This window comes from Necator americanus, chromosome II, assembly GCF_031761385.1.
Source record: "Necator americanus strain Aroian chromosome II, whole genome shotgun sequence".
Taxonomy (NCBI): Eukaryota; Metazoa; Nematoda; class Chromadorea; order Rhabditida; family Ancylostomatidae; genus Necator; species Necator americanus.
The window spans coordinates 4715591-4739444 of record NC_087372.1 but is presented as its reverse complement, the minus strand read 5'-3'; the positions used below and the strand labels follow the sequence as shown (position 1 = coordinate 4739444).

Here is a 23854-nt window from a genome sequence, read left to right as displayed (position 1 = left end):
ATTTAGTTTGTTTGGGACAGTTATTACCTTTGTAAAAACAGTATTCAAGCCTGTAAATTTGCCTATTCTACTATGTAAGCATTTTTAAAGTTTGGTTATTCAGTTCCGCAGTTATTCGTTTTGTGGAGCTTCTTTTATAGGTTTTATCAGGGGTGTTAGGTGCTTTCCTCGTTTAAGCTATTCTTGTGTCGTTATTTTAATTTCAGCAGGGTATATTGGTGTTATGTGCATCGAATTAGTTTCTTGATAATGTACATGGGAGAGGGAGTGGCACCACCTTTGCCATTTTTTTGAGGTGCTTAGATGTACGTCTTTGGCAGCGCAGTACTACCGACGCAGCTAGAGAAATAAAGAATGACAGGTGGTTTGGAAGGTCCAAGGCAACGATGATGAATAGAATGAATTTGTGAGAATTTCCTCGTAGTAGTTCATATAACTGGTGTATGAATCACCTTTCTAATAATGAACAACTGTTAGGCGAGGGGCTACACCTTTGTGTCCCATAAAATATTGTAACGACTTATTACTCTTCTGGTGCATTCTGCTCCCTGTTGGAGTGTTCTATTTCTCTCAGGATCGTCAAAAAAGAGTACTTATCTATGAATGTTAGTGTTGTTTTGAATATTTCTGTTGTGACAGTATGTAAGGATATCTTCGAAGTTATCGTATTGTGCAGAAGAGTGTTTTTTTCCTTAATATGTGGAATTGTACAGTTCTTATGACATTAATATTAAGTTATTATTGAGTTTGGATTATTCGTTCTAATGTTTGTAGATGGAGGTCAGGCGGCGAACAGCTGCATCATCAGTAAATGGCACGAACGCTCAACCTTATTATGAGCGCATCGACGACAAGGCTCGCCGCACCATCGTGAGTTAAAAAAAGTCTTTGCTTTCTTATCATATCAGATTTCTCGAGGGGTGATCCGTAGGAGTAGAAATGAGTTTTTGGTTTGAATTCCAGTTAAAACTATGGATAGAGAACCGTCTTGCAGGTTTTTATACGTTTATACATCACTGTTTTTAAAGCACACAATTTTGTTTTCGGATGAAACAGATTATGTTCAGCTGTTCTTCCAGTAATAATTCTAGTAGTATTCTAGTAATTCTATTTTTGTTGTATTTTACTCATCCGCTGCAGAGAATATTGGTATATATTGCAAGTTTCCGCCCTTTTCGTGGAGATAACGAGTGTATTTGCCTGATTACCTATGACCATATCGCAGAATATATTATTCGCATGAGATTATTGTAGCTGTTTTCTTAAATCGCACAATTCTCGGAACTGCAGTGATGAAGGAATGATTTCGCTGCGTTCACTCGCTATGAGTGGATTTTTCTTTGTTTTCAAATATTCATCCTTTTCAATTAAAATACTATCTCTTGATTTTCTTTTGGATAAATAATCTTCCTATATTGTCTAATTCTAGTCGGCAGTTCTGTTTCTCCTTGACCGTTTCCAAATTGAGGATTTTCCAGGAAGCGATTGGTTTCAAGCACTGGCTTCTGGTGATCGCTGTCGTTGGCGTCATCTATGCGGGAGTTGTTTATCTACACAGGTAGTTCCTTTTCTACAATTTCGTTGTTTTTGTTTTTCAACGTTCCTTTTCTAACATAGTTACCTTTTAGGTACATGCCACCTGTGATCGGAGCCGACCATCTGAGCAAATTTAGCGAAGAACGCGCTCGTGTACTACTCAAAGAACTAACTGCTCTTGGTCCTAGACCAAGTGGTTCGGTTGCGCTGGAGGTAGCCAGTTTGCTATGCAGCTTCTTTTTTCCCAGAGATTTTTCAAAATGTTAACACGTCAATGATGTTCAGCATAAAGCCTTCGACGTTATGCAGCGGCATATCAGCAATATTAAACAAACAATTACTTCTAAAGGAGTTAACCGTTTCGAGATGGACGTTCAGGTGATTTTCTTCGAACCACACTCTCCTTTTATCGCTATTCTATTTGTGATTTTTAGAGGCCGTCTGGATGTTTCGATCTAAAATTTCTGTCAAGTTTTACGCTTTGCTACGACAAAATCACCAACATCATTGTACGTGTGGGACCTGCGAGTGGCCCATCGCAGCAGTCTTTACTCCTAAATTGTCACTACGATTCCATGCCAGACACTCCTGGAGCTACTGATGATGCGGTAATTTTAAAAATGTTCTAGCGTTTTTTATTTATTCGTAATTTCGATGAGGTAATCATCAATTTGCGTTTCGCAGGTGTCGTGTGCTATTATGATGGATGTCTTAAATGTCTTGTCGCATTCCGAAGAACCGCTCCAAAATGATGTAGTTTTTCTGTTCAATGGAGGTAAATTTGAGTTCTTTCGAAGCATGTTCACTATTCTAAAGGTTGTTTTTCAGCCGAAGAGAATTTTCTACAAGGCGCTCACGGGTTTATTGAGAATCATCCTTGGCGGCATACTATCCATGCTTTCATCAATCTCGAAGGCACAGGTGCGGGAGGACGTGAAATTTTATTCCAAGTGAGTTTTTGAGAATTTCACAGGTGTACTAGAAGAAATTCATTGAACTGTGAATGGAGTGAAACATTTTCAGGCTGGGCCTGGAAATTCCTGGCTCCTGCAAACTTACCTCGAAGCAGCACCTCATCCTTTTTGCAGTGTTCTTGCACAGGAAATTTTCCAGTCTGGTATTATTCCCTCTGACACAGATTTCCGTATTTTCCGTGATCATGGGCGAATTTCTGGTTTGTGGATTCAGAAAGTTCTCAGAGGAAATTGACATTGCTTTCTAATTGGACATCTAATGTTAGGTTTTTAGGACTTGATATTGCGTACACAAAGAATGGCTGGGTGTATCACACCGAGTTTGATGAAGAGTGGCGGATCGAAGCTGGTGCAATTCAGAGGTAAGTTATGTTTATCCTTAAATACTAACGTGCTATTGAAATACTTAATTTTTAGCTTCATTTGTTGAAGTTTTTTGTTCTTTGGGGGCTTCGCTTATTTTTTTTCAGTAATTCGTTAGAATTCCACTTATCGTTTTTTTTACAGAGCTGGCGAGAATGTACTAGCAGTTGTTCGAGCCATCCTGAAAAGTCCGTATTTGGTACAGGCAGCATCGTTCGACGAAGCAAATAAATGGGTGTTTTACGACGTTGTTGGTCTTTTTACTATATTTTATACAGTCACTATTGGTAAGTATGGCAATATCTGTTTTTTTTTTGTTGTGAAAACATTCTGAAATAAAGTTTCTGTTACAGGACAAATTCTCAACTATGGCGCATGTGCATTTGTAGCAGGTCTGGTAGCTTTTCGTATTCTACGTGGTGCTTATACTCTAAGTGATCTCGGAGAAGCTTTCTGGCATCATATTTGTGCATTCTTCACTATGATTCTTACTATGGTGGTAGTAGTAGTACTAGTGCTCAAGTTTGATCTCCTAATGTGTTGGTGGGTTTTTTCGACGTCATCTACCTTATCATGTGGTTTGGACTTTAATTCAGGTACAAATTACCGGAAATTGTTGGGCCGCTCTATGTTTTACCAATGCTGATCGCTGGATGCACAGTGCATACGTATTTTGCGGATAAGACAAAGGTGATTTCCTTTAAAGGATTTTTACTACGCTACTCGTAAAGGAATTCTGTCGTTTTTTATATCTTGAGAGTTGCTTGTTTTCTGCTTCGGTCAAAGTTATCGACTTTCAAGGACCCTGAACATTTATATAAATGCCAGTGATAACTTCGATAGCCTCCATCATCAGCATTCATACTTTTACCGAAGATCGTGACCTCGAAACATTAGAGTAAAAATCAATATTAGAGACATTTCTTTTTTTTTCAGAATACGTTTACTACAATTTAAGTTATCACTCCATTATATAAGTGAAATTTGGAGTAATATGTTGTGAATTACCGCGCTTATTCTTTTTTCTCACCGTTTTTTCCGTCTATACTTGGTTTTCTTCCCAATTACAACTTTGTCATTTTCTCTCTAGTACTTTCTTTGCATTTATCTGTGCTATTTTCTCTTTTTTTTTGTTCAGCTAAGACTATTCGCTATTATTATTCACTTAGGTGCGCCATATTGAAATGGTACAATATGACAGTATTGTCATCACATATGCCGCCGTACTATTCGTGATGACGTCGTATCACTTTGCTTCTGCCTTCTTCGTCTTTAATTACGTTATATTTCCGCTCCTGAAAGACCCGCTCATTTTTGTGTTGGGTGCCGTAGGGTTGGTGAACAGTAAGTTTTTGTTTCTTTTTTTTTGAAACATTGAATCTCTTGTTCTCGGTTAACGTGTTTTTAACTACAATCTCTCTTATTTTTTTCTCCTGTAGGAGTAACTCCGCGTGTCCTTCTTTACACCCAACTTGTATGCTTTGCGCCTGTATTCGTGTTTGCCGTTTATGCCATCAGCCAATGCGTGGACTTCTTCGTGCCAGTCATGGGAAGACTCGGCAATGCTGTGAATCCGGAATTCGTCATGGCACCTATTGGATTAGCCATTGCTTCGAGTTTCGTGTTGTTTGTGGTAAGTTGTGCAGTATTCAAAAGCACTGCCGAATAGACGAGCGAAATCTTTGCTGAACTCATTTAATTTACTTTTTTTTTGTGATTTTGTTTGTCATAGAATCTACAGAGCATCTGATGCGCTGAAATAAAAGTGGTGGCTAATTTGCTTTGGCTCGAAACAGAGTAAACAGGACCAATGTCATGAGGCTTTTCGTTCCAAGCGCACTGCTCAACATTTTTTTTTAGCTTCAGCATAAAATTCACATATCTTCGGTAATTGCAATGCTCCGATGTAGCATGGAACAAGGATCTGTTTTACTTAACTACGAAATTACTTTTCAGAACAACTTGTTTTACATTTCGCGACGTATGAACTACCTCATAAAGTGTGGATGTGCAATTTTCATATTCTTCTTTATTGCACTTGTAACTACTCGTCTAGGAGTACCTTATGAGTATAGTAATGACCATCCTCGTCTGAGACGAATTGTGGCCTTGGTAGGTTTGGTGTGGTATCAGATTTTTGATTTTTGCAGTAAAAATTCTTTTTATAGCACACGAATCGGACTATTTATGATTTCGAAGGAAATGTAGTGCAGAAGGATAACGGGCTTTTCGTGCAGTCACTTGACTTCAGGTAAATTTCCAAGTTTGGTGAAACTTGGGAAGAAACTCGTATATTATTTGTTGACATTTCTGCGATTAAAATGTTAGGCCTATATATAACCAACTCCGTAGATAGCATAATTCATAAAATGTAGGAACTTTGAACTTGTTGTTAGTTTGTTTATAACTTCGTTTTTAGAGGTGCTGAGGATCTACCGGCGCATTCCTTCCTTCAAGGAAGCTCCGCACCCAACTGTACGGGAATCAAAGACGAGTATTGTCGCTTACCGTACTATACCGCTATCCATGAACTATTTCCACCTGAGTGAGCTTCAGCTTTTTTACCCTTCTTTTTGGGTTTTACAAGATTTTGCTATCGAAATTACTGTTTATTGTGTTATAGCTGAGGTTTTCAGGCATTCCCTATGGGTACCAGTTCCATCACCCGCACCTGTACCATACCCGATCAAGCTCACGATGATCGATCGTGTCAAAGTGGGCGCGAACAGGCTGAATATCACGTTTGAGGCAAGCTCATCGTTCTTATCCTTTTTTTCAATCTTTGGTCCTCATTCTCTATTTCAAAAAAAGTTTGTCTTCATATTTTGGATTATTCATCAAGCTTTCGCTGAATGTTTGTTTCTTCCACATATAACTTCGAGAAATTTGGCCAATTTTTCGTTCCGCACCTTTATATTAATTCTTCCTATAAAATTCAGCTTCGCGGCGGTTTTGACAAAATGTCCCTCCACGTGACTCCTCTCTCCGGCTATGAGTTGGTGACCTGGTCCTTTACGAATATAGATATAGAAGAGTTTGGACGAAGAACAACATATTTTGTTTTCCTCACCTACGGATTCGAAATGCCAGCGTACCGGCGATTTTGGATTCTGCTCGAGAATGTAGGTGCTCTTGTTCTTTTATGTGCTCTCTAATTGATTTTCAGCTTCCAATTTTTGCAATTTTTCAGTAGTAAAGTTTTATTTTAAATGCTCTTTAGCCTGCTGCAACCCCATCTGATCCAGATAACACGCATAACTTGGAGATCGCCGTTGCTGCTCATCATGCACACGGTAAGTTTTTTTTTACTTTCGAGTCAACCTGTTGTTATTACCGTAGGAGATTTTCTGTATTTTCTTTGGGATGGGTACTCACCCCATTAGGGAATGGCCGCTCATTATCGTTTCGATAATTGTTACGTAGCTGCAAGGAACTCTTTTCATTTAGAACCAATCAGCTTTGAAACGGAAAGCGAACCAAGCGTAGTTGTTAATTCACTGAACAGAGAGAAAAGAAGATGAATAGGATTTTTTCATTTTCATTTATTCTTTTTAAATATTGTACTTTTAGGAGAACATCAAGATTCTGAGACTGTACGACAGCTTCGCCATCTTATCCAAGCAAGGCGACAAACACCTGAAATGGCGGTTGGCTGGTGGAAGTGGAGTATGACGATGATTGGTGGCGTTGCTGAGCTGGTTGTGCATGTCTTCTAATCCTAAAAAGTTGTTAATTTAATCCTGTGTATGAGACTGCCTTCACACGAAATTTTTGACTGCCCAAAGCTAACGACCGCATTAACTGTAGAAATCGCTTTAGCATTTTATAGATGTTGTTTTAGAAGTTTTAAGTTTTGCTTGCACTAGACGATATTTTCTTACACTAGATAGAGAAAAATCTCCGATTTCCCCTGAGAACTGGGACGAATTCGCTCCCAATTTATTTCCTTTGAGTGAGCATGAGGTTAACTTTCAAACTTCCACATCTTCCCAAACTAGTGCTTCTAGCAACAACCTATACATCTTGATATTCTTTCTTGAATGGGCAGCATTTACTTGAACCTTCTTTTTTAATCTCTCATTATATTCATATAAATGCTTAGTTATTTGTTTCCTCAACGTGATAAGTGCAGACGCGAATACGTTCTTCCTATCCGAAAACACGGATGGATGGTTAAAGTAGGAGGATTGCTCTATTACTGTCTTTGCTAATCTCCTCATTAGAAAAGTACAGTAAATTTTCCACCATTTCCAGCATTAAAATGTAGTCAACCTCCTTCCGAACGTACTTTTGGCCGATCTTGCGTGATTCTGGCATGATACAAGAATGAAACAGAGCGGAATGTATTGATTTCTTCAATCTGTTTTGCATGCATGCCCTTAAAATTTCATCGATTTTAAACGATCCGTTTCAATTGTTACTTTTATCTCATCTTTTAACAGTAAAACACGATATTCTTTCTCTACCTCTAGCTCGATTTTTTTTTTTGTGATGGTTAAGTGGGCGCGGTTTCATCGATTTCTATTCCTCCCTTCTTTTCCACTTCACAGTTTTTTCTTTTTATGAGGATGGCAGATTTTGCAGCGTTCTTCATTGCTTTGAAATTGCCGTTTTAATCCTTTTTTCCACTAAATCTCATTGCGAATTTTCACTACATCGCTAAATTAGACGGGCTCACCTATCGCTAACAGTTCTTCTCTCCGTTCTTACATGTACTTGAGTACCGGTCTGCGTAGTGTTGCCGCTAACTAGTGTATTTGAAAATGTGTTTGAATCTTCTGCATTCTTTGCTACATTCCACAAGAGTTGTGATGATACTTTTTTTTGAATGTATTTTGTGATAGGAATGAAATATTATTGATATTATCGATGTAAAGAGTTGTTGCGTACATGTGGTCGCAGTGATGCTGCTTATTGGATTGCTTATTCAAATTACGATACGGATTGCATGCTTTTTGGATATTGAACAAGTAACAGCAACGAAGTGGTCAAGTAAAAATATGGTTTCGACTTTTTTTTGAAAGGATATTTGTGTGTTCCTACACATTTTTGAATAGTAATGATTGAAATAATGACGTACACAACACATACATAGGCGAAAGAGCGGATTTTGTAGAAATTTCATTAGTTGACGTTTCAAGTTGCAAAAAAGCAAACAGAAGAATCTTCGGTAGTCTTGTTGTTTGTTGAAGAGAGAATGAATATTAGAATAAGAAGAAATAGAATAATATAATAAGAAATAGAATAATTACGCATTTTTGATTATTTTTTAAAGTGAAATAATGGGTGGGGAAAGAGGCAGTTGAAGCGATTTAGGGTTTCTGGCCTCGTAGGCTATGTGTCTGCATATGAGATCCTGATTTCATCTCCATGTATCCGCTGATTGGTAATAACCAAGACGTTCACGCTTACTAATAGTACTGTAAGTGCTGCCTGCCTGTTCAGTGTTTGAATTTTGGTTCTGAGGGATGGGTTTTAATGTCAACTATGCGTAGTAGTGCCAAATCCCATATTCGTCAAGGACATTGGGATCAAACGGCAATCCAGCATTAACTTCGATGTTTCTTTTTTTGCAGGGATTCAAAACCACCCCAACAGATAGTCAAATGTGACCTACAAAAAGGTATGTTTGTACTTCAGAATAGGTTTTTTTTTCTTCTCTAAAGTCCATAGCCACCTCCGTCTTCACAGAGTTCATTTTTCTTTATAATTATTGAATTTGCTACTTGGAAAGCGTGTTGTTAGATCTATTCGGGCAGAGTTACATCTGTTGTCGATGGATGTTTTTGTTGGATAATCTCCCCGCTTGATCGGAAGTGATCTTTCTACGTTGCTATTGCCACCATTTGTCAATACTGCATGCATTGTACGAGCAGCTGTTTGCGTTTCTGCCTACTTCCTTCCTATGGGTTTTCCACGTGTTTCTTAATTGTTTTTGGTTAAAATCGCTTTTTTTTGGAGAATATTCTCTTTGATTTGGGATTTTTTTTCGAAGATTGCTTTTGAATCTTTTCTCTTTTTTTTTGGGAGCAAATAAGCTTAGTGCCTGAAGTTTTGGAGGTTTTTTTTTCTTTCTTCAAAGGACTTTTATGTAGCCGTTTTGTCGTCGTTTCCTGCAGTCTTCAGTTCTTTTTTTTGACTGGTGAAGAATGAAGCGTCCGATTGGGTGCTTATATGTTTTTCACCTACATTCTTCGTTATTAAAGAACATTTTCGTTATCTTTGGCGTGATGTTCGTTCTTTAAAAATTAATGCTCTAGTCATGATTTATGTGTGTATTCAACAGATTTGGAGTAGTATAGTATAGCATTATAAAAGCTCTACGGGTTTGAAAATCATTTATGTAACGAGGGCTTCAGTACCTTGTTCTTTCTTTCTTTCTTTTTCTTTCTTTCTCTTTCTCTCCCTCTCTCTCTGCCTGTCAAGTGATCTCTTATGAAGATTTTCTCTAGAATACGGTCAATCTCATGCTAATTTCATACTAAAGATCTTACCAAATTTTTAAGTCTTAGAGATAATCACACAAGAACTTGTGACAGTAATTTCTTCACCGTTTGCATTTTTGTGGAGTAGTCACGTTGTTGCTTCTGATAAGAGACTTTCCGATGTTCCTGGCAGTTGCTCATTCTATTCCATTCTTCGGGAAAGCAGCTTATTTCTATTTGAACTGTTTCCTAACCCCGTCTTTCTGGGAGTAACTCGCCAGATTGGTTTTGTTTGTTAGGAAACTTAGATTGAATCTAATAGATGTTATCACCTGACTTATGTAATTTGATCTGAGAATCAGGATAATCAATTTTCATAACGAAATCTTTTTGCATTGACGAAATTTTGACTGTCATTCGTTTTAAAGCGACCTTGGAAATGTTTTAGAAGAAGAAAAAAGATAAAGAAAGAAGAGATATGATGGATTGGAGACAGCGGCATCGATGAGAATCGAATTTTTCACTTGTATGTTTCTGCAATACCGCACATTCGTCCGCTCTGATGCTTTTTTTTCACCTGAGTGCGCTCTTCCTGTTCGAAGTGTATTGGATTTCATATTATCCGCTGTTTATCCTCTATAATTTATTTCAGTTCTACTTTTTATTATATTTATTATTGTATATATATATATATTATATTTGTTATTGTATCTATATTTATTATTGTATTTTTAATTATTTATTTTTGTTCATTCAGCGGGTTTTTTTCACGTCATAAAGCTAATAACATTTAAATGATTTTTTTTCTCGAAAACCCACGTGTTTTCCTCGAAAATCTGGATTTTGGCTAGCAGCTCTCATTGTTCGTGAACATTTTTTATGCATTAAGATGACAGATAGCGCTTTGTTCATTGGATTCAGATTCATTCAGAAATACATTTTTACTGTCATGACAAATTTCTTCGAAAGCAGTTTTAATTTTGCTGAAAGTGGAGGATTTTTAGAAGAATCACTGGAATAAGCATGTGGTTTATAGAAACCAGCCAGTAGTTAATTTTAGTTATTTCTTAAAAAAATAAGTAAACCGTTTGAAAGGAAGGAGGCTTAGGTTCAGAAATTTTGCTCAGCACAAACCCATGAGTTCCAAAGCGAAGTCCTTATACTGATTAACTATTTAGGTAACAATTACGATTTGAAAGAAATAAGAAGGTAAAGTACAGAAGGAACTAAAAAAATAAAACTAATTTTTTAATGTGGCAGTTTTTGAATTTTGTATGTCTGAACCTCTTTTTTCAATTTCTTCGTTTTTTTTTTCTCAAAAATATTGTTCAAATAAAATTTCTCGCGAAAGTTTTCCGCTGGAATGTCTCTGATTTGTACGAGTCCAGCCACCCCTCCAAAGATTCTGGTGTTATCGAGGTCATTTTTACTTATTTATGCAGCTGAAATGGCAAAAATTGGAAGAATAAGTGTGCTACGAAGTTTGCAAAATTTGTTCTGCTGTTCCCAAATTACTGGTTTGTGACCGTGCTCCTCGCTTGTCATTATTTTGTCGGACACCGAGTTTTAGGAGGATAACCTCTTAGCATGGTTCTGGACTGTAGATAAAGCACATGGTTTTGTTACTTAATCTGATTAAATTTGGGATTACCTGGAATACAGACACCAACAATTAGTTAGATGCGAATTCAGCCTTGTTTCTCTTTGTAATACCGATAGCTTACATTACTGTTTTCTTTTAATACGTTTGTAACTGGGGAAAAAGTGAGACTTTTGAATCCAGAGACTGTATTAGGTGCTATTTTGCTTTTCACATTACGTGCTGTTCACGTTTGTCTGTAAACACATATTCACTTATTTATGTATAAATATATTAGTTTTACTTCGTGCTTTGTCTTTTCTTTCCATTTCACTGTGGAAACCAAATTACCTGGACGGCTTCCACGACAAATTTGATTAAACCCATTTCGAAGCGCTTTCTTTGTCTTCTTCTGGTCTTCTGGTGTTCTGCTTCTTTTAGATCTTGAATGTGTGGATTCAGGTTTCTCACAGCGTGAACGTTTTGTCCCATTTTAGAATATGAGATCTTTTTTTGAGAGGTTGATCTGTTGTACAAAGAACATTTTCCTTTCCGAATGATTTTCATTTCTATCACTTGTTTGCTCGAATTTTGTTGCATGGAATGTAAGTAGGATAAGTTTACTGGATCGAAGGACTGCAACATGTTTTTGAATGGGATGTGGGCTCAATCAAAAGGAAATGTGTGGGTCAAAGGGAGCATACAACGAATCTAACGTGGTGTGAATTTCAGGTGGAGTATTCGTATACGAGATCGTAGGTTAAGGAGAGGTGGGTGATTCCGCCCATTTCTTCCTAATTGCCGTAAAAAACGGCCCAGAAGGTACGGTTTCGGGCGTTCTGGCGCACTATTTTCTACAATAAGTTCGACTGGAGCGCGCCAACCTTGTTGCACGCGTCACATCTACCGGGCTTTCTTTTTTACGGCAATTAGGAAGAAATGGACGGAATCACCTCGCTCTCCATAATCTACTATACGAATACTCCACCTGAAATCCGTACCACCTCAGATTCGTGGGGTGATACCTTTAATTATGCCGAGGTTAATTGAAAGTCGAATTTATCAGTAGTGTAGTTAATTGCTTGCTCTATAAGCACCACCCTACATGCCTGTGCATTTATGTTGATCCTCTCTGATCGATAAAGGTGTTAATCATCTCCAGCGGGAAAGGTACCAATCAGAAATTTGGTCTTGAGATTGAATTTTTATTTTACAAACTGCGAAATGCTTGAAGAAGAGAGCGAAAATTCTCTTTTCTAATTTCTTAGATTTTTTCTGTAACCCAATAGATTGTCGCCAGTTATAAAGAAGGAACGTGTGAAGATCCTTAAGAAAAAGTGCTGGGATTTCTCATACTTTTAAACCCAAATGCGAAACATGTTTCTCTCTGATATTTGCTCCATTTTTTTAATATATTTTTCTGTTCATTTTCTTCTCTGTCTAATCTATTTTCTGAAGTGTTTTTTTCCGATATATTAATTTTCTTCTGTCTTTCAATCCTTTAACAAGTCTCATTTTCTATATTCTAGGTTATGGTTATCCATCTGCAATCGTCTTCTTAAGAAGATCCGGAATCGTTATCCTCTCATTCCTCAGTGAATAGTTGCCGGTGGAGTGCACAACTGATCACTTGTAAATATTTACAAATTTCTATGACGTCTACATTCTTCTGCTTAGCTAGTCGTTCACTTGCTTTCCTTGCTAGGATCGGCTTTTGAGCTGAGTAGGTCTCAAGTACAATGAGTTTCATGGCATTTTAGGCTGAGATGTCGGTGACGGCGAAAAACTTTTATCGGCGTTCACTCCCGTCAACATGTGTGGATTTCTCTTCCGAAGAAGGGAAACGATTATTTAAGGAGAGTCTACTTGAAGGTCTTTATTTTTTTTTCTTTTTTTTTTGAAAACATTTCCCATAAGAAATTTAAAAAATGAGCAAAATTTTTCTTCGTTTGAAAAAAAAAATTTTTTGTAAGAAATCGCTGTGAACGTTTTTCGAACCCTTATCTTTGGAAAACTAGAGAATTTTTTTATTTCATTTTCTTTTTTCATAATTTTCTGCATTTATTAATTGTATTTTCAAGGGAATGCAAACATTTACTTTAAACTAGCTGCACAGTTTCGAACACAAGATGAACCAGCATATTGTGGACTCAGCACGTTGGGTAAGTGTTCTCGTTGTTCTGTAATGAAAACTCAGGAATTTTCCTTAGTTTCTTGGAATTTTGAAAAGAAATTATTGAGCTAGCGGTGTCGAAAGTGAGTAAACAATTTTGAATGATTGTTATAGTGATGGTATTGAACGCCTTGGAGGTGGATCCAGGTCGAATTTGGAAGGCACCGTGGAGATTTTATCACGAAACAATGCTCGACTGTTGTGTTCCATTAGAACACGTGAAAAAGTTGGTTTCATATTTTTTATTCTGATTTTGCTATTACTGATTAGGAATTTTATTCGTGTATCCAGCTATCACTTACTCAAATGCTTCTGAAAATTGGCATAAAATGTTTACTGAGAAGTTTTCTTTCGGACTGGTATCAATTTGCCGCAGTTCACATGTTTGGCTTCATGTAATCGACTTAATGCAGATGTGCGTTATGGAAAGGAAGGAGAAGGTAAGGATTTTTAAAGTGTTGTTATCATCTTTTTTTGAATGGGAAATCTGAAGATCCAGTGATAAATAATCACGCGTGCAGTGTTTTATACTGTTGGTTTTCTCGATGTCTTCTTGAACGTTAAAGATGAACGCCATAAATATTTGTGTATTTCTGAGGAATTTTATCAAGAATATGTAGGTATATTTGTAATTTTCTGGAAACAAAGTAAGGATCGAATTAAACTTTTTGTAGTGGGAAAAATAAGATGCACACCGTGAATATTTGCCTATTTTTGACGAATTCATGGAAACTAGTGTTGTACTTTTTGAACGTTTCTCTTTTTTTCAGTGTTGTACTTTTTGAAAGCAAAGTAGAAATGGAGTGGGTTTTTGACAGTGCAAAAATTGCGATTGAAGACTTTCCCTCAAAAAAAAATTGCCACGATTGCTGAATTCTTTTTTGTCGTCTTCGGATCATTTAACTTCCATTGAGGTCCTATTGAACTGAAAATTATGAGTCATCAACTAGTTCCCATGAAATTCTGAAAAAAATTGTGATCTGATGCAGATACGTAGAAGGGACGGTTTCTGAGGGGGTTTTCGCAGAATGAATGCACCCTTTTCGGGAATAGACTAAATGGTCTCTAATCTAGTGCAAATTTTTAAAATATTTTTTCAATGTGAAGATCTACGATGTAGTCGTTTATCTTGAAATGTTGCGACTTTCTTGAGGAACGGCACAGTAAGAACCATCTCTAGCAACATCTCTCTTAGCATATTTATATTTTTTTTAAAGTTTTATTTTATTAGCATTTTTCTTCAACGTGATGACTCCAATTTCTGACAGTGTCATCCTTTATCCGTACACCAAACGAAACTCTTCCTGTTCGGCTGCTTTTATTTAACCGTCGCTTCTGCTCCATTCAAGTAATTTTATTTGAAAGAGTCGGGTGTGAAAGTGATTTCATCTTCGTATTTATGCGACTTCACTACGTAACCTAATCTGCATCGAATTTTAACTGGTTCCAGCATTTCAGAGTCTTTTTTGTGTTTATTTTATTATTATTATTTTATTTTTGTGTTAAAGGCATCACTCCACGACTCTGAGGTGGCAGGATTTCAGGTGGAGTATTCGTATACGGGATAACAGGTTATGGAGAGGGGGTGATTCCGTCCATTTCTTCCTAATTGCCGTAAAAAAACGGCCCGGAAGATACGGCTTTAGGCGTTCTGGCTCACTATTTTCTAAAAGGAGTTGGACTGGAGCGCGCCAGCCTTGTGCGGCGCCGCATCTTTCGGGCCGTTTTTTACGGCAATTAGGAAGAAATGGACGGAATCACCCCCTCTCCATAATCTACCATCCCGTACACGAATACTCCACCTGAAATCTGCACCACGCTAAATATATAAAAGTTGTACTTTTTGCGTGCTAAATATTGCGTGATTCCTTTCGTAAACGAGGTAAATATGAGTTAATTGTTTAAGTTAATACTTGAACTGGTAATTAATGAATTAATAGCTGTTTGTGATATTATTGCGTCTATCCGGTTTTTTTTTCTGCTCCTTGAATACTCAGGAACAGAGAACTTTTCAGATTTTCTCCGGATGCTTCGAGAAGATGTGATTGCTTCAGTACGAAGTGATGCAGAGGTGATTGTAGCCAGCTACGATCGTTCACAACTCGAACAAACCGGAACCGGTCTGGGTTTTCTGTGTGAATGTATTTTCTTGCGACGTTCCAACGTACTACAAACATCCTGACACTGATATATAGGTCATTTCTCTCCACTTGCTGCTTTTCATTCTGGTACGGATAAGGTGCTGATAATGGATGTGGCTCGTTTTAAGTATCCTCCTCATTGGGTGACACTCACTCAACTTCAGCAAGCTATGTGTTCTCTGGATCCATCCACGAAAAAGACACGAGGTTAGAGGCAGAACAAACCGATTTACTTTTTCTTTTTGAAACATCTAATGGATTGCAGCAAATAGATTTTCTTGGCTTAACCTTCATTCCTTTAGAAGTATGTAGACGATTAAGTATTTGTTCAATGATTTCCATAGATTTCGAAGATCCCTTTTAACGAATATTTTAGATCATGAAAATTGTGAAAGATTATGAAATTTTGGATCAAAAAAGAGATTAACTCTCTCTGCCAAAAATAGAATGCTTCATCCAACAGCGGAGAGAAAATTGAAACTAGAAAAACTAATAGAGCGGTATAGTTATTGTAAAATTAGTGGCAGTTTTTTTTAAACAAAGTATTCGAGGTCTAAAATTCCTTACATTTATTTTTCTATTCATTGGTATTTGAGAACATTTTTTCGTCTTTAAATATGCTTATATTTAAAATTTAAACATAAGTATAATAAATATGTAGACGTTAATACATATGTAGTTACACTTATACGGGATTGTCGATATGCTTCATTTATGTTAATAAAAATTTTCTGAAATGATGAGGATAAGAAAGTGCTTTAGAAAAAAATTTCAGGGTATGTCAAACTAAGTTTACGAAAGGATTCATGTCCATTGGTAGCATTCGCAATTAAGGCGAATCTAGGATGCAATGATGCGGATGTGAGTTGTTTATCCATAATTTCTGTTGAACATATTTCGTGTACATCCGGTACACTGAGAAAGGAAATGAGGCTGCGTTTTTATATATAGTATACAAAACAGTACTAGGTTGGGCCTTTTTCTCTTCTGCCCCTTTTTGCAACTTTTTTTTGACATTTAAAAAAATGCTTGGCAACAGAGATAGCCAAATCAACAAATATGGCCGAGAAAAGTACTGAATGTCCATCGGATGGATGATTGATTCCTTAGGTCAAAAATGCAGAAGTCTGAGAATAAGAGAAGATGAGAAGTATAAATGAAGTTTAAAAAATAAAAAAGAACATCGAAGTAAACAAAAAGAAAGTAGGAGTACTGAACATATTTCTGACATAAATGACTTATTCAGAATGACGCATTAGTATTAAGCGTTAAATTTCTCAACAGCAGAACTATCTGAAATTTCGTGAAGAGTTAGACCCATGAAAATGGACCTAGCGACTTACGACTCGGTTTCCAAAATTATAGATTTTCTACAAAATTGCGCATCATTGTAATATTTTTATATGATTAATTTTGCTCTAATACACATATAAAACGTGAATATTTACGTTTATGTTGTTTATGTTCACGTAAAATTGGAACACTAACTCTTGTTAGCAAATCTATTCCTACGATGCAACATTTCTGTGGAAAGGAAGGGAAAGCGCAAGGATATTGGTTTCAGTTTGTGATTTTGGCGCGATCTCGTGTGATTTATATCAGTTCGTAATTTTTTTTGGTGAATTTTTAGTTGTTAAAGAATAAAACTAGGGGCCTACTTATGGACATCCGCCCAGAAGTTTCAAGAATTTCTACAATAACGTACTGTTGTTACTGTTAACTTTAGTGAAGACCTATAACAAAATAAGTACAGAAAAACTTGCTGAATTTTCAGTTTGCGATTGCTGTTCTCGCATGGAAAGAGTTTTTGTTATGCGATGTGATGGAAGACGAACAAGAAGAGTTACAGGTATAATTATCACTAAATATCCTCCTCGGAACTACCCCAATCATTCATGCAAACATTTTCCAAGAGTTCTATGTTTGTTTTTAGTTGTGCTGCCGAAAGTTTGCACAATGTTTTTCATCGCATGCAATGTGTTGCAATCAGAATGTCGTGAAAGTGGACAAGGTTAGTGTTTTCGATAATTAGTTGGTTGTTTTGAGAGCTTTTTCTAAACGTTCCATTGAAGTAGCCATTCAAGCTTTGACACATGGAAAAAATCAGTTTGAAACACGGAAAAAGAAAAAAGCAGCTGTTTTTTTTTGTACCCCTTTGTAAAATAGCTTCAAAACGCCACGACCTTCAGTGGATTTCGATCGATTCCACTAGACATTTTCCACCCGATTTTAGCTTCTATGGATGATTGTATCAGTTCTAGAGCAGAAAATTCTTCATCCTTCCTTTCACTCCTTATATATCTCTTTATTGCCTATATTTAAATAAGAGTGCATATTTATTATTTATTTTTTCACTTTATTTAGCTTCATGACGTTTTTACGAGGAGATAGTGCTTTTTTCTTTTTTACTTTTCACTTTTTACTTTTTTTACTTTTACTTTTTTACTTTTTTACTTACTACATTTTTTACGTGCTTCTTTATATGGACTTGCGAGACAAAAAAAAATATTCAAAAATTTCCCTCATAAATTTACGCATGGCACGAAAGTAGTCTCATTCATTTACTACTGCTCTCTGAAATAATTATAATTATAATCTTTCGATTTTTCCTCATATTTGAGCCCCAAGATTAATGTTGTAGTGAAGAAAAAATGCGTACCTTTTCGATTTTTTGTGGATTGAATCTTAGACCAATTTAAAGGCATCATCCTACGAATCTGGGTTGGAGCAAGTTTCAGGTGGGTTATGCCTATACGAGGTCGTAGAATATGAGGAAGAGAGTGATTCCGTCCATTTCTTCCTTCCCAAATGCCGTAAAAAGCGGACCGAAAGATGCGGCTTCGAGCGTTCCGGGGCCCTATTTTCTGCAACGAGTTCAATAGGAGCGCGCCAGCCTTGTGCCTTGGAGGGCATCTTCCGGGCCGTTTTTTTACGGCAATGGGATGAAATGGACGGATTCACGCTCCTCCCCATAATTTACGATCCCGTATAGGCACAATCCACCTGAAATCCGCATCACCCCAGATTCGTGGGATGATGATTTAATAATTTAATTTATGTGCGTTATGTGTTTCTGTTCAACATTGTATTTATCAAAAAAACTGTGGCCTATATTATAGTTCCAAAACATTTTTATGTGGTATTTGTGACTTTTGAAATGCATAACTATTTTTTAAATAGATCCATGGATCTCAAGAATCCGCCGAGTTGCTGTCAACAGCTTGCCGAACCGTTTGCACCGAAATTCGACGGACAATCATAGCAAACGTATTTACGAGCAGTGCTGTCGCTGCATTAATGCTTGCTTGGCCTTTCGAGGTGAGCTGAGTTTTTAAATGTTTTGAATTTGCAATACACATTCAAAATTTATCAATTAGTGATTTAAATAACAATTATTAATTTAATTTTTAATTTAATTTATTAGCGATTTTCTAAACCAAACAGTGCTCACACAATCCCAGCATTTTTGTTGGTTGAATGTCATGAAATTCAGGTGTAAATAACTGAAAACTGTGTAATGATAGGAACTAATAATTAGGCTGGAGCTTTAGGTTCTTCCTGTGCAAAATTTGAGTACAATTTGGTATCGGACCAGGAAGATCCTATTGCTGTTTAAGTAGGAATCCTCTGTTTTCTGTTTCTTCTTGAAGGTGATGTACCACAATCGAATTTCTTCCCTCTTTTCCGTTTCTCCCTCCTCCCTTTTCTTCTACTCTTTTCCTCGTTCCTCCATACCCAGTACGTCCCGTTGGGAAAATTCAAACGCACGCAAGGCAAGGCCTATCACTGACTGTGTACTGCCAAATAGTTGACCATAGTTTGTAAAACTTCTATGCGCTTTGACCACAAGAAATCTAAAGAGGTGACGTCTGGAAACTTCTAGATTGTGCATCTTTGAAGGCTTGATTTTTTTTTTCAGCTTCGATGCACAAACCACTTTCAGTAATAGTTCGAAGACGGAGGGTGTATTGGCTCCAACACAACAGCACCTAAGACAAAATTAGACATTGTAAACATTCCTGTATTTCCTTAACTTGAAAAATAGAAAAAAGAAAAAAAATATTGATTGATGGTGTTAATGAATATATTGAAATAGGATATTTGAACTATCAGTCAGGAATTTAAAAATGCCTCCTACCTAAATCGTGAAAGTACTTTTGCAGTGGGAATTCCTCACTTAAATGATAGGAGGTGGTTGTAGCAGTATCTGAGCAAGTTTGATTTGAAATTTGAAGATATTTGAGATGACATGATGGATAAATTGGGATAAATTAGGATAAATTATCGTATTCGAAACTTGCGTATTTCCCTGACGAGCGAAAAAATCCTCTAGTCGAGAATGATGAGTGATTTCGTAAGTAGATGCCTGATTGTGGATTCATCAAACATAGTTGAGAATATTAATTAACGGCAGTTTTTTTTTTCAAATTTCATTTTTAAGAGCATAACTTTTAGCTTGGTTATTCTGAGCGTAGTGATCGATTGGCAAATCTTGCGAAGCGGGAGGTGAGCACGTTTTCAGCCGACACCAGAAATGAGATAGGTGAGTGCGTGGATTCAGGTGTAATTTGGGAAGGATTTCTTTCATTTCATTTCTAAAACGCAGTTTGCGCACTGTAATCCATTTATTTAGCACTCCTTACGATTCAACTGTTGACATTGATCGAGTGCTCACGACCACCACCACTACTAATGACTAAAACCGACAGAGATCAACACAAATGTCGCTCCAATAAAGAAATTTGTAGTTGCAAAAATGACGTGAAACTGTGACGTTACAAAAACAGGGTTCTTACAGTTCTCTATAAATTTTCACTTTGATGCATGATATCATTGATTTTATGAAGTTTACAGAAATAAAGACTTTCGAATCAGTGTTTTCAGAGCTAAGAATGACCATAGTAATGTGATAATAAGGGTACAAAAATTTGAATGAGTGGGACTAATTATGATTTCCAACACGAAGTTGCATAATAAGTAATTTATTTATTACATAATAAAACTAAGATATCCAAAGTGATGTTTCAATATGAAAAAGGTTTGAATCAGAGAGAGCTCAATTTACTGACTATGTAAAGCTTTTCGTACTAAGTACACTGATTTAAAGGCAGCATGCTACGAATCTGGGGTGATGCGGATTTCTAGTGGAGTATCCGTATACGGGGTCGTAGATGAGGTAAATCCGGTCTAGCTGTTGAAGTGAAATTCATTGAAATTTATGCAGGGTCTAATAGATTAGTTTCTTGAGGATTAATCCGTATTGCACATTTATATTGACGGGGAGACGTGCCGCCGTCGAAAAAGGTGCACAAGGGCAAGCTAGCAGCGGCCACTGGTAGTGTCAATGGATCACGAAGGACGATTCAAACAGGAAGTGAGAGAGATGGAAAGAAAGGAATTGTTATCAAGAAGAGAAGAGGATTTAATCTATACTTGAGGGAAAACGTAGTAGAAGTGAAATAATGGTTAGCTCATCAACTAAAACTTGAAAATTGTGAACACATTAGAGTTTGAAGTGTCGAACCTGGTTTCTTACTTCGTTATTCTCGCTTCATACCCTAGCCCTGTTTCTTTTCTTTAATTTCGCACAGGTGGAGGTCGGGTAGAACAGCGGACGAGTGACGAGTGATATACAGGATTGGTGTGGTGACCGGGTGCCGTACAGTTGTGGGATCTAATCCTTCACTGTTAGATCTTTTGCACTGACGAGTGAAAGCGCTGCCCCGTCTCTGCGTCAAAACTGCAGAACCAGGAAGAGCGGATCAGCGGTTAGTGTCGCGTTCATCAAATGATATCGACTAGAAAAATTAGAGCAAAATTATTTTTATAGGATTATTACCTGCATACGCTATGACGTGTCGCACTTGTGTTGTTGTTTTGTGTTGATCCCTACCGACGTCTATGAGAAATGAAAGAAGGGGGAGTTAGGCTGAGATATAAAGCGAGAACAACAAAATGAAATCACGTCACAAAATTTCATTTCATTTTCAATATGTTCACTTTTATAACGTTTTATTTGATAAGCGGATCATTATTTTACTTTTAGTACCCAAACATTACCCGTAGTAATGATTGAATTCTTTCCCCTTCCATAAGTACTGCCCTGTTCCTTCCCCCCACTTCTTCGTCAATGGCTACCATCGCAGCGCGCCACCCTTGCACGCGTAGCGTCTCTTACTGCCTATTGGGGCAGTCCGAATTGATTTTCGACGAATCGCAGGGCGAAGGTGGCGCAGGGGGTGGAGCGTTGCAATAGATAGCGTCGTACAAAAGAGCATTCTTGAGGCGGCTGTTTGCAGTGATACAGGAAGAGATGAGTGGAATCACCTCGGTCTCCATAATCTACGACCTCGTATACGGATACTCCACCTGAAATCCGCACCACTTCAGATTCGTGGTATGCTGCCTTTGTGCTACGCTACTTGTGCCTGCTCTTTTTGACGGCAGAAAATGAAAATGAAGTTATCAACTTTAAAAACACTTTTACAGGCACAACAACAACACACAACACTTTTACAGAGAAATGCAGAGGAGGGCTGGAAGATCTTGTCCCATACTCTACCGGCTTACCTTCAACGTGTAACAGTAAAGAATTCGCAACACACGATATAATTTACTCTAAAATAGTTTTATGTGATATATAGTGTGCAACATAATGATGGTATGTAATTATAATACATCAATGATTTATAAGATATTATTAAATATATATTATCCATTAAATATGAATATATTAGTGATTCTTCTTGGGGTTAAGGAAGGAAACGAAAACTGAAAACAGGAATGTTTTGATACCATTGTGGTGCGGGGGATAACGAGTATGGTAAGAGGTGCGGCTATGAGTGCACGTTTGACGGTTTGAAACCCTGGTGCTAACCAAGCATTTTATCTCTTCATGGTCGATAAATTGGTGCCAAATGGACAAAACACCGACTTGATAGATCTCATGACCTTCGCATGACACTGCTTAAGTCGACCGTTCACTCTGGAATACTCCTGCAAATTATGTTCTCTGTTACCTGCCCTCAGTAATCAGTGTTTGACAGGATGAGTGAACAATATCAGCAGTCTGTTTCACTCATTACTTCGTTGTTTTGGGGGTTTATCGGCTTTATTGATGGAGAGAGTCGTTTTTCTATCAATTGCTTTATTCTCTTCCTTATTTGCGTTTAAATTAATGTTTGATCCAGAGTATCCGTCACCATACAGGGCATGCGCACCGGAGGTGAGTAGAACGATTCCTAGAATATTTCCTTTCATACAGATATTCTTTGAGCGGTATTGTTCAACATTTCTTACCAAAGAGTAATAATAGGATGTACTTTGGTCATAGGCTGCTCGTAGAATTCCAGCAACGGAAATGAAACGCGCACGGCCAAGAATAGTCTCTATTTAGAAACGGTAATGTCACCTTTGATAGCAACGTGTAGATAATCGAGCAGAGAATAGCAGAAAGGTTTCTGTAGTCACTACTTCTTGCCTCATCTTCCTTTGTTACGGTGTCTATAAGCGACTTCAAACGTTCCTTCGGGTTCAGAACGGTTTCCCATATGGTAACTGCTGCTGTTTTGAATGTAAAAATTGGCCTTCGAAGAAATCCTGAGCAATCGCACACCAGACCCCATTCTTTACAATGGTGCGAACGGAGGATGAGATTCGAAGTTTATTACAATGACCAAAATCGTCGTCGTGAACTTCTATCCTCATTATCTCTACTCTCTGCGTTGGACTTGAGAGAAACCTGGTGATGAGCACGCTGGTAAACGAAAAGGACCACATTATCGTGAGTAAAAAGTGTTGCCCCACGAATGTCGCTTTTGTACCAACGTTCTAGACCACACCGGTGCATTATTCCTCCAGAGAAAATTGCCCCCTCCCTCCACCACACGAGTAAAAAAGGAAAGCGTCTGGCAATCCAATTGTGATGCATCAACGCACTTTACTGCAGTTCTAAAGATTTGTTAAGCATGGTTGCCCATGCAATGACTTACAGAGGCTAGCCGATGTATCAAGTCAGTGTTTTGATCTTCCCAGACTAGTCTGGTACCATTATTATTATTATTATTATTCATTATTTATGGACCCTTTATTGGAGCGATGAAAGGCTGATCGGCAGTAGAGTGTTTCCAACAGATCAATCGATCGTGCAGCCACAATCTCTCATGGACTGCTCTGAACCCAACGCTTCATACGGAATGGAAAAGCGCAAAATCCAGTGAGCGAAGCCTCAAGACTATTAACTGGTTTTTGTTCACTTCGTTAGCCCGGAGATACTGCAATGAACAGCATTGACGAGAGAAATGATCAGATCATTGAATACTCTCGCGACAGAGAGAAGAAAAAGCCAGGAGTTTTTAAACGTAGTGGGAATCGCAGAGAACAGTGATCTCACATGCGAGCTTACTAGGAATGTAAGGAATCCACGATAAAAAAAGACTTTAATGCGATAATAACTTTAGCCTCGGGCGATGCAGCTGAGATGGGAAAGAAGTCCGCTCCTGTCGGGACTTCACCAATCACCTTGATCACCTTGACTCCCGTTGATCTTCGAACTTGTCGAGCAAGCGCCAGTAATTCTTCCATATGACTCGATCGCGTGTCAGAGTCGCCCAGTAGTTCCTCCTTTCGCGTGGGACACGAAGAGCATCACAATTTTCTTCGAA

At 37.6% G+C, this 23854-nt stretch overlaps 2 protein-coding genes across 4 annotated transcripts; both read left to right on the top strand.

Moving 5' to 3' along the window:
- Positions 1 to 303: 303 nt before the first annotated feature.
- RB195_016864 (uncharacterized protein) lies at positions 304 to 23778 on the top strand (the record flags this gene model as incomplete). Of its 3 annotated transcripts, XM_064183599.1 has the most annotated exons (21): positions 775 to 870; positions 1479 to 1558; positions 1629 to 1749; positions 1822 to 1914; positions 1971 to 2144; positions 2221 to 2311; positions 2365 to 2486; positions 2560 to 2710; positions 2785 to 2872; positions 3018 to 3160; positions 3227 to 3416; positions 3470 to 3563; positions 4043 to 4217; positions 4313 to 4506; positions 4830 to 4985; positions 5042 to 5124; positions 5293 to 5418; positions 5510 to 5621; positions 5813 to 5995; positions 6094 to 6166; positions 6444 to 6589. In XM_064183599.1, the coding sequence occupies 21 exons, from the start codon at positions 775 to 777 to the stop codon at positions 6587 to 6589; spliced, it is 2691 nt and encodes an 896-aa protein (XP_064039482.1). The 3 variants fall into 3 exon arrangements, with proteins under 3 accessions (XP_064039479.1, XP_064039482.1, XP_064039481.1); XM_064183598.1 differs by lacking the exons at positions 775 to 870; positions 1479 to 1558; positions 1629 to 1749; ... (16 more) ...; positions 6094 to 6166; positions 6444 to 6589 and adding exons at positions 12644 to 12749; positions 12959 to 13039; positions 13165 to 13276; ... (8 more) ...; positions 19647 to 19734; positions 19825 to 19964; XM_064183600.1 differs by lacking the exons at positions 775 to 870; positions 1479 to 1558; positions 1629 to 1749; ... (15 more) ...; positions 6094 to 6166; positions 6444 to 6589 and adding exons at positions 304 to 324; positions 8450 to 8496; positions 15066 to 15170; positions 19825 to 19935; positions 23651 to 23778.
- Positions 22309 to 23577, top strand: RB195_016865 (uncharacterized protein; the record flags this gene model as incomplete). The annotated part of the gene is made up of 2 exons (XM_064183601.1): positions 22309 to 22416; positions 23455 to 23577. The coding sequence occupies 2 exons, from the start codon at positions 22309 to 22311 to the stop codon at positions 23575 to 23577; spliced, it is 231 nt and encodes a 76-aa protein (XP_064039480.1).
- Positions 23779 to 23854: the final 76 nt, after the last annotated feature.